This window comes from Mesoplodon mirus (assembly GCF_964341445.2).
Source record: "Mesoplodon mirus genome assembly, chromosome: 1".
NCBI lineage: Eukaryota > Metazoa > Chordata > Mammalia > Artiodactyla > Ziphiidae > Mesoplodon > Mesoplodon mirus.
The window spans coordinates 30,960,940-30,978,334 of record NC_138976.1 but is presented as its reverse complement, the minus strand read 5'-3'; the positions used below and the strand labels follow the sequence as shown (position 1 = coordinate 30,978,334).

At 38.6% G+C, this 17,395-nt stretch overlaps 1 protein-coding gene across 3 annotated transcripts in view; it reads right to left on the bottom strand.

Annotated features, from left to right (window-relative positions):
• Positions 1-17,395, bottom strand: part of SLC44A1 (solute carrier family 44 member 1) — a 205,738-nt gene that overhangs the window by 66,349 nt on the left and 121,994 nt on the right. For all 3 annotated transcript variants that reach the window (XM_082615135.1, XM_082615134.1, XM_082615133.1), the window contains exons 8-12: positions 15,993-16,132; positions 14,614-14,800; positions 13,282-13,447; positions 11,954-12,110; positions 11,181-11,264 (exon numbers count right to left, since the gene is read on the bottom strand). In XM_082615135.1, coding sequence (XP_082471261.1) covers positions 11,181-11,264; positions 11,954-12,110; positions 13,282-13,447; positions 14,614-14,800; positions 15,993-16,132 — 734 coding nt within the window. The remainder of the gene's footprint in view (positions 1-11,180; positions 11,265-11,953; positions 12,111-13,281; positions 13,448-14,613; positions 14,801-15,992; positions 16,133-17,395) is intronic.

The following is a 17,395-nucleotide window of genomic DNA, read 5'->3' as shown; positions in this document are numbered from 1 at the left end:
ATGAACCGGTTTGCAGGGCAGAAGTTGAGACACAGATGTAGAGAACAAATGTATGGGCACCAAGGGGGAAAAGCCACGGGGTGGTGGGGGTGGTGGTGTGATGAATTGGGTGATTGGGATTGACATGTATACACTGAAGTGTATAAAATTGATGATTAATATAAACCTGCTGTATAAAAAAATAAATTAAATAAAATTTAAAAATTCAAAAAACCCCCAAAAAACTAATACTAAACTTTCTTTGGGTTATTTGTATGGAAATATGTTAATATAAATGTTTTAGAGATTACATGAGATTCCTAAAAATCTTATATGTTCTGGTATAATGTTATAAGTTATAATTCTAGTTATTACTTTAAAATGTATATCTCAGAAATAACTAAATTTCCTTGTCAATTGCATTATTATGAACTTTCATCAAACCTTTAACCGTGGTCATTTTTAAGTCTTTTGTCATTTACACACAGTTCTGGGTGTACTCTGATGGTTTTGCAAAAATGTTCCTATAAAAGGGTTTCATCTTCAAGGGATTCATGGAAAAGACTCTGACAAGTACAGGTTTCTGGTAACTGACTGTACTGCTGAACTGAATGAATTAGCATTTTCAGAAATCTAATGGAAAACTGATGAATTCATAAAAGTGCTAACAAAAGATCAAGATGAAAAAAAATATTACATGGGACTGAGTGAACTAATGAGGATGATTATAATTTTTGTGACTTTCTGTTTGAATAAAAAAAATGTAAAAAAAAATACAATGATGTATATATTTGTGTATACACATTTAGTGATTTATGGATTTGGTATTTTTCATCATTCTAATAATAATTTCCTTTTGACAAAATAAACAAACAAACAAAAACTTACGGTCCTGAGAAATTTTTGGTTTTGTGCTAACTTAAGAAATTGTTGGTGAGTCCAAAATATGGAAGTTGTTGGAAAACTGCAGGACACGTAGGGCTTACTTTACACTGTGTTGTCTGAAAAGTTTTAAACATTGAGCCCAGGAGAGATGGTCTTTAATTTATGAATGTTCCAACTGTAGACGTGTTAGTTATTAAGAACCTGGTATGAAGATGAGGTTTGAGTTATCAAAAATTTAGCTTGCCATTATATGCTTAATTTTATTGGTTAAAAATGCAGAACTTTTCAGGGCCAAGGAGAGAGTACTGTACTGAGTAGGTCACTACTTGTGGTTCATAAACTTTTTTCAGTAATGGAGCAGCAAGAAATTATGTTGCTCTTTGAGAAATATAGTATGATTTTGATATATGAAATTCCATCATACAAATTGGCATAACATCACAATATATTACTATATCATGTTTGCAGGTCTTCTTATCTTGAAAGCTAATATATACAACATTTTAAGGAAATCATACTATTAAATTGTCCTGGTAACATTCATTTGCTGCTTGCTCACTTATACTGTCATCTGCCAGTGTTTCCTATCAGTTAAAAGGCAGCAGGCACCTAACTGCAGTGGTTCACATTTTTTCAACTTCTACAAAGCTTCTTTTGAAACATTCTGAAATAAACTATACTTTTGATCTTGTATAACAGTAACTCGGCTGAAAAATGATAAAGACTTCCCAAGCCTGATCTATTCTCAAAGAACCCAGATTAGTTCCCAGTTCTCATCAGTTCCCTATGTACTCAGGAAAAACCCTATTTAACAATTTATTCTAGAGCAGAGGTTTTCAAACTACCACCTGTGGGCTAAATTTGTACTTCTGTACATAAGTTTTATTGGAAAACAGCCATGTTCATTTGTTTACAAACTGTTTTGGCTGTTTTCATGTTATGATGGCAGAACAGAGCAATTGTGGCAGGGACTTTATGGCCCACAAAGCCAAAAATATTCACTGTCTGGTCCTTTGCAGAAAAACTTTGCTGACCCCAGCTCTAGAGTAACGCCAAGAATCAATACCAACGTCACTTACAGTCTAGGGAACCCACCTTCTCATCTCTTTCGAAATACAAACCACATTTGCTCATTTCCAGTCTATTAGTACCTTCTTCCACAATTCTAGACTTGTAGCATTTTTTACTATAATTCTTCAGTTCAACAATTGACAAATGTCCTTGGTGATCTGAGATACAATTTCCCTGAAGAGAAAAACCTTATTTCCCCTATTCTAAGATATGATCCAGGGGCTAATAAGCCATTTATTTAATAAAAGGTTTTCAGAGGGAAATATCCTACCATATTAACTATATACATACTATATATATGTATACACACATATATACATATATATAATTAATGCTGATGTAAAAAAGCATCATTATAATGTCTAGAATCAAGGATATTGGATGACCCATTTAAATCAACTAGGTGTTGTCTTAAATCCCACCCCCTCAGTGAGGACCAACAACTCTTAACTATGTTGTTCTCCGCTTTCCAGTTTGAACATAACTTTCCTTGAAAGAAGAGACAGAAGCAAGAGAGGATCCACAAACCTCCAATCTCTCTTCTCTGTTATCATCAGACCAGCTGACTCTAGGAGCAGACCCAACACTTCCAAACTAAACTACATAAGTTTTTTTTTTTTTTTGCTCTCATTAATTTTCAGAAGCTTCAGTTCATTTGACAATTATTATTCTTCCTCTGCTGCTTCTTTCTCCTCTCCCCCACCCAGCTCCACCCATTCCATCTACTTTTAGAGCAAAAGGCTATTTGTAGACATGAAAGGAGGCAACAATGATTTCTTTTCTCCACTCCTCAGTTCCAGGGTTGGATATTCTCATAGAAGTTTAGCCTTCTTGGCAATATTCCTACAGATCTATGCAACTCCTTTATATTCAACCTGACTGAAAAAAGTAGGTGGATATTTTATAAACGTTTTCCCTCTCTCAAGGCAGCAAGATGAGCTACATGTGATACACAAAGGTCAAGATGACCTCTTCAGGAAGAACAATGTGCTAAAGAGCATAGCAGGCCATTGAAATTTCCCTCTGCTTCTATACCTCTTAGTCTAAAGGATTCATGCTAAGGTTCTCAAGAGATTCTGAGTCCTTTGTAGCTTTCCCTAATAACTGTTCTCTGAGCTTTCTGCAGACCACTTAGTTAAGATTTTTAGAGCCCACCCACGTGCTTCCCAGACCGCCTTCCTGATCTTGAGCAAAACTGCCCACAGACAGGCATAATGATTAACATTTAGCCTGTGCACAACATCTGCTCAGGCAGGACACAGGCTTAGAGACTATTCAATTCTCAGAAGCAAGATAAAAGATGATCACCACCCAGGAGTCTTTTTAAAAGGATGCCTGTTAGTCCAAGTGGTCCCTGGCATGTGCATTTTTGTGAAAAAGTACTGGTCATGTGGAAGAAAATATGTTAGGGCAGAGGATCGCCGGGCAGGTAACCCAGGCCTGCCTGGCCACGGGTCAGAGAACAGCTTCTACATTTTTACACATTCTTTCTTTTGTTCACTGAAGGACCTAGAAATTCTCTTAAAGTTTAAAATCTTTACATAATAACTCACTTAATAGGGGCAAGCTAGACAGCAATGGTAGGAAAAGGGGAACAGTTATGTACAACTTTGTGGATCACTATACATTAAATAAGGGAAATGGTAAGTAAAATGATCCCTTTCTTATTTTGAGTGAGGGAATGGAAGGGGCACAAAGTCCAATCTATACCACATATTTCATTCAGTTTGGTTGCAAATATTATTTTAAGGGGCATAAGAATTAAAAATATGTTGCAAATCTTAATTTAAATAGACTGTCTTTAAAACCATCACTTATCTTAGTTTACAGCATGAAAGATCAAAGTTTGAGATGTTTGCATATTCTCTATAATAAACTATACTTTAGTTTTCTTTAAGTTTCACAAAAATGTATATACAGTTGACCCTTGATCAATGCAGGGGCTGGGGTGACAACTCCCCCTCACAGTCGAAGATCCCCATATAACTTTATGTTTTCTGTGGTTCCAGCATCCGTGGATTCAACCAACAGTGGATTGTACAGTACTGTAGTATTTATTTTAAAAATTTGCATATAAGTGGACCCACACAATTTGTTTTTCATTCTATGTTGATTTCACTACATTAGCATATTAAATGACACACCCACCCATGCCAGTACTGTACATTAAGGACCAAAACAGGATAAAAAGGGGGTGGCACCCCACTCCCTCGAAAAAGCCCTGCCCCTTGCTTGGTAGACTAATGCATGTGCCTCCCCATCATTAGCCTCACTCCTCCTCCCTTTAAAATTAAATCCCTCTTGCCAGGTGGGCGAGAAGTTCATCTGTGATGGACCCACACAATTTAAAACTATGTTGTTCAAGGGTCAACTGTCGGACGCTGTGCATTGTCATGGTAAGATCTAGGTAAACTTAGATTAGAAAACTTCCTCCACCTCTAGGTCATGTGATCTGCCACAAGGTACCAGGCTCAATTTTCTCATGTATAACAGAGGAAATGTGCCTTCCTTTCAGAGTTGTGTAGAGAAAGTGATAATATATATGAAGTGCTTTGTATACTATCAAGGATTTAAGTAGGTGCTCAAAAAATAACTCCCACTCATACTATGTAGAGAAAAGCTTTATAATCTTAAGAGCTTATCAGCCAAAAGAGCAGATACCCTCCAGTGTTAAATGTACTATCTTCAAGTGGAGTCAAAGTAAATCAAGGCCTGAGTAATCCAATGCCCAAATGTAACAGATTCTAGTTGTAACAATCTTTCTACCTAAAGTGAATTCTATAGGTTAGATTAGATGTACCATAACTTTCCTGTCACATTAAGATAAGCACCTGCAGAAAAAAAGAGCAGTTCACAGTTCACTCTGCTTATCTGCAAAACTCTAGCCCCTATGCTGTAAATATTTAATAGCTTATTTTAAAAATCTAAAGCTCTTTTTTTTGAAGTCAGCTGTATTTTCCACATTGTTTAGCATTGAAGCATGGTTTGGGATTATGGAATTTCATAGTGTGCTGCACAATGACTCTGGTCTACCCTGCCTCCATGTAAACACTCCTCTCTATTATCCTCTACATCCTCTAAGGCAGTGGCAACAAACTGGTGGCCTATGGGCAACTGACATTGTGGGGTCCAAAGACAACACAGTGTTTGCTTTAGCTCACTCAGAGTTATTCTTTTCTTTATTAGTTGTCAACATTTTAAGAGCAGGAGATAAAATGCAAACATCCAGAATTTTGGCTTCTCTTAGAAAACTGGAAGAGTTAGAAACTGTCTATAAATTCTCACATGGCAAACAGTATCCCAGAGCTAAGTAGTGACGGCCCTCTTTGGATGGAAAATGAGCTCTCCAGTTGACCACTCTCTACTACTCCCTATTGCTTTAGACCCTGGCTGCTGCACTCACTTACAGAAGTGATGTAACAGACTTCAACCGGCCCTGCAGGGGTTTGTGTTGTCCAGTCCTGCTCCAGGCTTTTGACTGTGGGTTGCATGCTGACATCAGGAGTTGACAGCAGAAGAAAGGATAGGAGGAAAATGATGCAAAGGGACATTAACTAACTCATTGTTAACCATTTCCAGAGAGTACTACACAAAACAGAACTCCAACTGAGAGACTCTGCTTGTGAAGTGTGAGCCACAGTGCACGGCACATGGTAAGTGCTCAGTAAGTGTTAGCTGGCATTATAATTAGTATTATGTTTTCAATGTACTCTGCTGAATACTCTAAAGATAACCTCAGAGAATAAACAGGTGACTTGACAAGAAATCTTTGAAAAATAAGAAGGAGAGATTTGCATCACAGGATACTTGAGACATATAATGAAGTATAATTTAATATTCCAGTACTGTACACCTGTAACTTATATAATACTGCACATCAACTATACTTCAAAAATTTTTTTAAATTAAAAACAAACAAACAAACAGTGCCAGTAGAAGAATAGATCAGAAAAGAAAGCCCAAAGACAGACTCAAGTATGACATGTAAGAGTTTAATACATGATCAAATTGACATTTCACAGCAGAAGAAAGGATAGATTAATCACTAACTGGTCCTGGGACAACTGATTAAATCCCAGATAAACTAAAATGTTTTTTTTTTCCCCTTTTAAAAAGGGGGAATCTCTAAAGGACTACATGAAAAAATTCTAGAATAATTATTTGATCTTGAGGTGGGGAAAAGTTTTCTAAGTGTAAAAGCCAAGTAAGAAACCATGAAAGAAAAGTTGAACAGAACTGACAAGAGAAAATAAAAAATATAACTGCTGCACATTATAAAAATGTAAAAGAAATTAACTGTGGACTGTACTATAGAATAAGATTCACCACTCACTGAGCACATGCTTAGAGCACTGTAGACTCTCTTCATCCTCATGGTAACAGGCACTACAGATACTCTTTTGTTTTTTAAATTTATTTAATTAATTAATTTATTTCTGGGGCTGCGTTGGGTCTTTGTTGCTGTGCACAGGCTTTCTGTAGTTGCGGTGAGTGGGGGCTACTCTTTGTTGCGGTGTGCAGGCTTCTCACTTCAGTGGCTTCTCCTGCTGCAGAGCACGGGCTCTAGGCGCGCAGGCTTCAGTAGTTGCAGCATGCGGGCTCAGTAGTTGTGGCTCACGGGCTCTAGAGCACAGGCTCAGTAGTTGTGGTGCATGGGCTTAGTTGCTCCGTGGCCTGTGGGATCTTCCCAGACCAGGGCTCAAACCCGTGTCCCCTGCATTGGCAGGCGGATTCTTAACCACTGTGCCACCAGGGAAGTCCCACTACAGATACTCTTATTAGCCCCATTTTACATATGAGGTTTCGAGCTTATCAGACATTAATTGAAGTGAAATACTGCAAAACGTTTTCTCAAAGCTAATGATAAGTATTTTAATGAAAGTGGTAGGTAGTTAAGACATGAGCGGCTCCTTGCCCTGTCCTGGACAGGGTCATCTTTCCCTCCCCGACCTGGACATGGGTGATCAGAACATGCCCAGAGATCTTCCCTTTCTGCGATCAAGGACCGCTAGGATTCCAGCCTTATGGAGACCAAACAAGACGAACCCACCAGCACAGGTTGACGCAGGCCCACCAAGACCTAAAAGGAACCTCAGAGTAAAACCCGGGGTTCATTATGCCGTATTTATAATAAATTAGCATTGCGGTTTTTGCCCGTGTCCCCCGGGGTTTCGCTTGGGTGCTTGTGGGTAAGTGCCTGAGCACAAAGAGAAAAGTCATATAACCTAAAGCTGTCAATCACCTCGGCAGTCAAATGACGCAAGCCACAAGGAGGGACTTTCCACCACTCTGAAAAACCAGCCCTACGCCCTTTGCGGGCTGCTTCTGGTTTCCGGACGGCCTGCTCCCCTTCTCTCTCTTGGGAGTATATTCTCGCTTTGCTTAATAAAACTTCTGCTGCTTAAAACTGCTCTATGTCTCTCGACTGAGTTCTCTCCTTCGGGAGGTCCAGGACAGAGGAACTGCTGTTTGGCCGGTAACAAAAGTGTTATGTTAGCATGGTGGGATCATGGGTGATGTTTTGTTCTTGTCTTGGTTTTCCAAACTCTTCAGTATCTTTTTTTTTTTTTTTTTAATTTTTTTTTTGTGGTACGTGGGCCTCTCACTGTTGTGGCCTCTCCCGTTGCGGAGCACAGGCTCCGGACGCGCAGGCTCAGCGGCCATGGCTCACGGGCCCAGCCGCTCCACGGCATGTGGGATCCTCCCGGACCAGGGCACGAACCCGTGTCCCCTGCATCAGCAGGCGGACTCTCAACCACTGCGCCACCAGGGAAGCCCCAAACTCTTCAGTATCTTACATTACATTTATTTTTAGAGAAAATAGATTCATTTGTAGAACTACCTTTTGAATTTTCTTTGTCATAGCTCTGTTATCTTAGAGTAAAACATAGGGAGTTTTTTCTTTTTCCTTTTTTTTTTTTTTTTTGCGGTACACGGGCCTCCCACTGCTGTGGCCCCCTCCCCCCCCCCCCCCATTGCGGAGCACAGGCTCCGGACTAGGGAGTTCTTTATAAAAAAATAAAATGCGGTAGAGGGAGAACGATAACAACATTTACTAGGTATCTACCAAGAGTTAGACACTGTAAGAGCTGATTTATCTGCATTATATTTCATCCTAACCTAAAGCCTGTGAGGACAGGTATATTTTTCTCCACTTACTGAAGAAGAAAACTGAGACTCAGAGCTTTCACTGAGCTTGCCAAACAGTTACACTGCTGGGGAATGAAACATGTCTTCAACATCTGGGCTCTCTTTATTGGGCCTCCCCCCAGTTATCCACTGTACCTTCTCCAACAAGGCTATAAAAGTGTGGGCTCAATCCTATGTGTATGGGAAAAGGAACTTCATTTTCAGAAAGCAATGATAAATAAACTACAGGAGACAAAACGAAAGGTGTGAGTCGACTCCATCATCTGGGTGCCAGCTATGGCTTCATCTCTAGCAGAGCACTAAGCTTACAACTGCCGAACGTGTGTGAGAGCACTAAGAACGTCCCTTCGTGCACTAGTAGATCATACTCTTATATCCTGTTTTCTCAAAGTTTAGAAAAGTCTCTGGAGCTCATTTATTCAGTACCACCATGACCCCTATCATCTTAAACACTTCAAACAGATGGGTGTGTATCCAGCTCTGAAACGTTTCACAGGAACAAGGGTTAAAAAATTCCACTGGTTGGGCTTCCCTGGTGGCGCAGTGGTTGAGAATCTGCCTGCCAATGCAGGGGACACGGGTTCAAGCCCTGGTCTGGGAAGATCCCACATGCTGCGGAGCAACTAGGCCTGTGAGCCACAACTACTGAGCCTGCGCATCTGGAGCTTGTGCTCCGCAACAAGAGAGGCCGCGACAGTGAGTGGCCCGCGCACCGCGATGAGGAGTGGCCCCCGCTCGCCGCAACTAGAGAAAGCCCACACACAGAAATGAAGACCCAACACAGCCCAAAATATAAAAAAAAAAAAAAAAAAAAAAAAATTCCACTGGTAACTGGTACTTATGTTTAACCTGTCATGGCAGGAAGTATTCTAATGTCTTCAATATGTTGACTTCATTTCAAATAAAATTCCTACGAAAACAAGAGACATGAAGCTCCAGTGGTAACCAGTTCCCATATTGCAATGCTTCGTATTCCCAAAGAGAACTACCAGGTATGAGTTCAGAATCACTCTCCCTAAACTTTTGCTCCCATATTTGATTTACTACTATTTTGATGCTTCCCTTGAATCTTCAGACATCATGCCTACCTAATGAGGATGCAAAATGGACAAAACCTGTAAAAGAAAGACCAACTTGTAGTTTGGATATACATCTCAGGACTGCTGGGACTAAACTGATGACTAATGTTTAGCTTGGAATGAGCTGAAAACTTTGGATGTTTGCACCTGGTTACTGACCATCTTGACATGATGTGATTTGTTTTCTTCCTGTAGTATAACTGCACATATCCTTTTTGAGATTCTTAGAGTTTTATATCACCGTCTCCATCTTTTTTAGTGCAAATATTCATTGATTAACTAATCATTCATTCAGAAAACATTTAAAGACCACCTACTGTATACCAGGCACTGTGATAGTTTCTGGAGAGACAAAAGTAAGTCTTGCCTTTAAGGACGTAAAAGTCTAAAGGATGAGATGAAGAAGTGAACAGACAACTCCCATATAGCGTTCTGAGTGTTTTCACAGAGGTATGAACTGGTGTTGTGGAAAGTCAGAGGAGGGGCTGGGGTAATGAGGGAAAGTTCCTTAGGGGTGATGCTCAGGAAAAATCATTAAGGATCAGTAAGAGTTAATCAAGCATTGGAAGGAAGTTATTCCCTGCACATTTTGGAAACTGCGAGAGCAAAAGGTTCCTGTGGGAACTGAAAACAGAGAGCTGAGGTTAGCCCATATCTCTGAGAATAAGCTATTTAGTGACAGATACAAAATGTAATGATGATTATCTTTAGTGCATCCATCAACTTTTTTGATGAAGATGACTTGGTCCCAAACCAAATTTTAAAGGACATAATTTTTCAGAATGTTATGGTTGTTACTAATTACTTTAATAATAACCTTCCAAATGCTTTACATCCATAGAGTATGATGAGCTACAAGAATGTATTTTGCTAATGAAATGTCATACCTACTTTATCATATTAACCACAAAACTCCAATAAAGCAAACTCCAGACAAGCTCAGCACCATCACCATAGGACTCCTACCCTTTGACTACCTGTGAGTGAATGGAAAGTGTAATGTTACCCTGAAATCACTTAAAGGTAAATGGTGAGAAAGTCAATTTTTATCTTTGGTCTATTAGATGAGGGCATCAGTACATTAGAATTGATTTTCAGCACCTGGAGAAAAGTGGTTAAAAAAAAAAAAAAACCAACCCAGATGAATAGAGTACTTCTCAGCGAGAGTCCTACGTGCTCAGATACAGAAAGACCCACTCTGCTAAGAACTGTTACCCCGTAAGTATCAATCCCTCCATTTGACCTTAGAAATAGCAATTCCTTTGATAATATTTTCCAGGCCAGTATCATAGTCTTCAGCAGTTAGACAAAAAACAAAAACAAAAAGAACCCCACGGCATACAGAGCATGCTAGTTTTGAACAATAGTAGACAGCTGCAAAAAGGAGCAAGTGTCACAACAGCTTTTCACTAAAGCTTTCAAAAAGCATTAAAAGAATTAAAGAACTATGGCTAGAGTAGACAGATTCTCAGAGAAAATCAAAGATGAAAGGATGTGAATTAAGGGATAAGAGATAAATGTCTTTCCTGAAAGATGGACCCTAATGATATTTTATCAATGTACTACAATTAATTAATAATAAGCCTTGGTAAGAACATATATTACGTTTAAAAACAAGAATATGATTGAAACAGTTATACTTGATCAAGGCACAATGTATAACACCATGAGAAAAACAAAACATCTTTCACTTAAGCTCAATAACTTTATCTTGGAAGAAGAAACAATGAACCTATCTTTAAAAGTGAATGTTAAATGTATTTTTAAAACATTTTACCTTGGGGCCGGGTGGGGGATGAATTGGGAGATTGGAATTGGCATATATACACTAATATGTATAAAACAGATAACTAATAAGAACCTGCTGTATAGCTCAGGGAACTCTGCTGTACAGTAGAAATTAACACAACATTGTAAAACAAGTATAACCCAATTAAAAAAAAAAGAAACATAGAAAGGATATGACAATTAAAAACAAACAAACAAAAAAATAAAAAACCAGAAAAAACATTTTACCTGATTTAAATAATTTAGGCACTTTTCAAGACACCAAAGGCAACAAATGCAAGATTTCAGCACACATCGAGCACAAGCATTTTCCTGGAAAGAATGAAAAATGGAAATAATTAAAGACCAAACAATCAAACCATATCATATAGAATATTCTAAATTTTAGAAAAATAAAAATTAAGAAAAATCACAACCTATGCTTCAAAGCCTCCACACTCACCCTTTTTTTCCTCAAAATGTAATGGCTGAATTATTTTTAATCAGTTCAATTCAACATTTACTTAGTACCTATTGCATACAAGATATAAGGTATATAAGACCAACAAGGAACTTATAATCTAGTAGGAGAAAAAAAAAGCGCTAAACATAACAACAATTAGAATCAGAATATGATATAGATACTAGTGCTATGAGAGTGGAGAAGAGAGAGAGAAGACATCACCTGGGAGGTGAGAGGACTCAGGGGAGGCTTCTAGGAAGAGGGGGCATTTGAGCTAAGCTATGTAGAAATGCATGGTATTTCTGCAGTCAAGGACAGAAAGGAGGTTCCAAGGAAGAAAGCGTGTTGAGTCCACACAGAGGAAGAGAAGCACAGGACATTTGGGGAAACTACAGAGTGCAAGAGTGGGAGACAAAGGGGAAGAATTAGATTCTACTAGGCAAGGACTTTGAAAAAAAACATTTGCACTTGGACTTAATATCGCTGGGGACTTTGCGACATGCAGAACTGACGTTCTGGAATTTGCCCACAGAAAGTCCAGAAAAGGGTTTTTCCTTACCTTTCCTTTGAGCTGACTGTGAATGTACATAAGGATCATTCGTGGAATTTTGACTAATGTGATAATGAAAGATCCTTTCGCCACAGTACCAAGGTGATAACGAATAAGGCGATTCACTGATGCCAGAATAGGTGTAAATGGCAAATTCCTTTTATCCCTATATAAAAGACCAAGATGGAAACACAGAAATGGTTTAGAGTCCAAAAGAGTGAAAAATTAGTTCATTTTTCTTATTCTAGCTCTATGACAAAATGGCAAAGTAATATATTTTTATTTTATTTTATTTTTTTTGAGGTATGCGGGCCTCTCACTATTGTGGCCTCTCCCATTGCAGAGCACAGGCTCCGGACGCGCAGGCTCTGTGGCCATGGCTCACGGGCCTAGCCTCTCCGCAGCATGTGGGATCTTCCCGGACCAGGGCACGAACCCGTGTCCCCTGCATCGGCAGGCGGACTCTCAACCACTGCGCCACCAGGGAAGCCCGCAAAGTAATATAAACGCTACAGATGTACCATGTAAAATTAATGTTTCATTTCTTTATGGTAGTTTCATGGGGTTCTTATGCTGTAACACTTTAAGTTAAATAAAACTGTGCTTTTAAAGCTCTTATTAGTAAATAGTTATGGGGTTAATTGTAGAATCAGATAATGGAACTTAAAAAGATGTTAGACCTGGCACCTCATTATAATAGAAAACTATAAGGCCTATTGTAGTGTATATTCAGCTATGAAGTTAGGAAAGGAAGTCACAATACTTGTTCTGATCCATACAAATTAAAAAGACTTGTTATCCTTTGATGGACGTTTATATAAAGCAAAAGTACATAAGACACTACTACAAGATTTGTTCTTCTGCTAAATGTAATTTAAGTGTAACATGACCTGCGGTTCTAATTAATTTTTTGAGAAAGCTACAGAAGAGTATAAAGAATAAAATAATAGCCTCCCATTTTCCTTCCTCACAGAATGATCAACTACACATTTTGTTATATTCACTTCCAATTACTTTTTAAAGAAATGGAACACTTACTGGTCTCAGTTCCATTTCCTTTAGACAAAATCACTTAGATGATCTTAAGTTTTCTTTCTTTCTTTCTTTTTTTAATTGAATTATAATTGACCTACAACACTATGTTAGTTCTGGGTGTACAACATAGTGATTCAATATTTCTATACATTACAAAATGATCACCACAATAAGTCTAGTTATCATCGGTCACTATACGAAGTTATTATCTTTCTCTTCCTGACTTATTTCACTTAGCATAATACCCTCTAGGTCCATCCATGTAGTTACAAGTTAAGTTTCTGACAAGTATAAATTCTCACCTAGTAAAATAGTATGTTACCACAGCTCCTGCCACAGTCATCTGTTGACAGGCTAGAATAAATTCACTGATCCAAATCAGGCCCACCACATGGTACCACCACATGTATTGCAGAGGCCCAGAAACTCTGAACTCCACAAAGCCTTGGTCATTCTGAACAGCGCTGCCTAGGAAAATATCAAAGAAGGAAAGAAGGAGCACATAAAGCATAAACCAATAAGTATGGCTATTAAATCTAAGAGATTAATCTAATTTCCAACAATATGTCCCTATCCCCAAACCACTGACTTCATGATCACAGTGCTATTACATTAAGGGACAAAAGTAATTATCACTTAAGAACTTGTAAAGACAAACACTGTACAATTAAGCATTTGTTTTCCTCAAAGGCATCATATATAGTTTTAAAAGTTGTTCTATTTGAATATAGTTTTTTTAAAAAATATTTATTTATTTACCTATTTGGCTGCACTGGGTCTTAATTGCAGCACATAGGATCTTCGTTGCTGCGTGTGGGATCTTTAGTTGAGGTATGTGGGATCTAGTTCTCTGACCAGGGATCGAACCCGGGCCCCCTGCATTGGGAGCTCAGAGTCTTAGCCACTGGACCACGAGGGAAGTCCCTGAATATAGTTCCTACCACATTATCAGTTATTTAGTGTAGGCATGAATTTTCAAACACTTCAATTTTTTTTCAGAGGTATTACTTGTCCAATAATTATAGACCTAAGTTATTAGCAAAGTACAGAAATTAATATTATTTTCAATTGGTGATGGTGTGCTGAATGGCCAAAGAAGTTACATATAAGCTTACTATCCTTATACCACTCCTCATAATTAATTCCATTTAGACATACATAACCTTTGATATTAAGTATGGCTACAAGCAAGTCTGAGAGTCTAACTATGAACTGTATCACTACTAGCTCTACATAGGTTCAGGTCATTTCCAAACTAGAAAGTCCCAAGGAAGCAAGTTGATCTTTGGCTATAACTGGAGTTTGAGGCAATTCCAGAGCAGCACTGCATTCATTAGCTCATCTTAGAATGAATCCAAATGTCTGAGTCAGTACAGGAACTTACTTCAAATCCATAACCATCTTGAAACTGAATATGATTTCAGGCCCTACCTGGTTTAGACTCACTTTGCTGGGATGTTCTAAAAATCATGAACGGGGAATATGTTATTGAAGAGCCATAACCATTGCTAATTCTGATGGTTGTTAGACCTTAGTCCATAAATGTCTTAAGAATTATATCTCTCTGATGTTTTAAAACATTTTAATGCAAATCAGTTTCATTACTAAAAGAAAGAAGTAACATGTCTTCTTACCGGTAGTGCCAAGAAAGAGAAGTGTCATGATCCAATACACCCAAAACAGGACAAGAGCAAAGAAGGTCCAAAAGGGTTGGAAGACTAGCAGTGGCAAGTGAATGAAAACCTTGCCAGCCACGTGGAACAAGGCGATGGTGAGAGCAACCCGTTTGCGCATGACTAACATTATGAGGAACAAGATAACCTGCAGGAGAGAACAGATGGAAAGATTCCAGCTACTGTTTTAAGCAGTAAAAACAGAAACTGAACAATGGTGGAAAATTTTTAACATAACTCTTCATTCCAAAATGGGGATGTATCATTCTCTGAATCCCAATAACACTTTAACAGTCTGTATCTCTCTTGCAGCCCTTATTTTTCATTATATATTGAAAATGTCTTTTAAAGCTAAACATAAAAGAGTTTCTCAATTTATTAATACATCCTAGATGTATTAATTCTTCTACTTTCCCTTTTTCTACTAGTTATGAATCAAAACGTGTTGTTTGTCATCAGGATGAGACAATTTATTTAAATAGATACATGCTTGCCACTCTGAAAATAGGGGAAAAGACGATATGCTATGACCACAAAAGCACAGAGAACTTATACCTCATCTCCCTTGTTGGACCAAAAGCACCTTACAAGCAGGGTCCATGTCAAATTTATCCTTTGTCACTCCCCACTCTGCCCTGGCACCTGGCACAGAGAACTGTACTTAAAAGATGATTAATAAATATTTGTACAATGATAGCAAACAAAAATCTTTTGGCACCAATGGTTTTACGATGGCTTTATTTTTAGTTTCTAATGCTCAATGAAAAGCTTGGGATTGCTCCAAGAAGTGGACTGAGATTTTTTCCCCCTTTTTTCAGAGAGGAGAAGGAGATGAACCAAAGATATGAATATAGATTATTGAACCACATGTTAATGAATAATTTTACTGCAATTATTATAATAATTATACTAGTTAGTGAAGCTCACCTCTCTTTTTAAAATAATGTTGTTAAAAGTTTAAAAGGGAAAAATGGGAAAATAATTCGCGAATAAGTAGATGGAATGACACTAGGTAGCCTATTTCTTAATAGACTTTTCTATAATTACACTATCTCATGACAATAAGATGTATGTTCTTACTAGAAAATGATAATTAATATTCTAGGTGAAAATTCCCTCTCAAAAAGCAGGCAGTACAGAACAAAATGTCACATAAAATAGCACTCATCATTTAGGGGAGCCTTCTGAAGCCTTCTGAGTATGTCATACACTGTGGGGCAGAGATCTTATCCAATAGGGATTATGGTTAGGCATGCAATGGCTAAGCGTGAGTTTCTGCTTCATTAATGATCTATAAATAAAAACATAAACCTGAAAGATACACCAAGGCCTGTACTCACTGTGAACACTGTAGCTGAAATGGCATAGATGAGGAGGGCCCGAAGATTGTCTTCAGCTACCTGAAGCTGTTCAGGGACAACTGTTTCTTTGGGAGACTTTCTTTGCTTTGCATATAGCCACCATAGTACACCTGTGCCACCTGGAGACAAAAAAAAAAAACACAATTGTTTTTGCAATAATTGGCACAAGAAAATGTGTAACATAAATCCTCAATTTTCTGGACCCTTCCGATACATCAACGTGGACTAACACAGCAACAATCCATTTGGCTGGGAGGTGCGTGGCTGTAACTTTTTGCCAGCATAAGGGGAACTCCAATGACTCCACTTACATCTTCCACATTAGGCACTTACAAATCTCTCACTGCATCAAATAAACTTCCTTTAACTGTATTTATTATCAACTCTGAAGCTGAGAGAGAGCCAGCAAGGACAGACACCCCTGAGAGGAACTGGTCACGAAGAGAGCCTCAGCTCCTGCTTAAACTAAGGAGCCTGTGGGAAGCAAGTAAGGATTACAGAAATCAGCAATGAAGCTGAGGAAGGCAAAGATCTTCTCTGTTGTACAGTAACCCCAGTGCCTAGTGAGGATACACTCATGCAGTTGATGAAATATTTGTACAATGAATAAATGAAGATCAAATGAGTAGTTCCCACCAAAGGTAGGAACAAAGATAGGAAATCTCTGATAGCTGGATAGCAGTGGGCACTAGGGATGGGAATTTTTATCTCCATGACTGGTTCAGAGATTCTGAGATATAGACTGAAGAGGGAGGCAGACCTGCCTCCATATAAGAGAGCTGCATTGGACACCTTCATTCAATCCATTCGACAAACACTTTGAGTGCCTATAGCACCTACTGTTCTAGGGGCTGGGGACAGAGCGGTGAAAAACCAACATCAACTCTCATGCAGCGTATACAGTAATGGAGAAACAAAAAAAACCAAGGAAACAAGTGAAAATAGAGTATATTAAATCTAAGAAAAAAGCTACCAGTAAGGGATAGAAAGTGCTAGGGCTGGGAAAGCATTACAATTTTATATAAGCAAGGCCTCACTGTGGTGAGACGATATTTGAGCAAAAGAATCAAAGACAGGGAGAAAGCAATCTACGAAATTATCTAAGAGTATTCAAGGCAAGAGGAAACAGCAAGTTCTAAGATGCTGATATGGGCCATGCCTGGCAGGCAAGAACAGAGGAGGCCACTATAGCTACAACAATGAGCAATGGGGAAAGCAGTAAGAGATGTGTGCAGAAAGGGAGCTGGGCACCAGATCATACTGCAAGGGCTTGTAGGCCACGGTAAGGAAATGGAAGATTCAGAGTAGAGATATGTATGTATAGGTGGATGAGATGAATGCCTGGGAGAGAAGCAACTGGGCTGAGATCTATTCAAATCAAC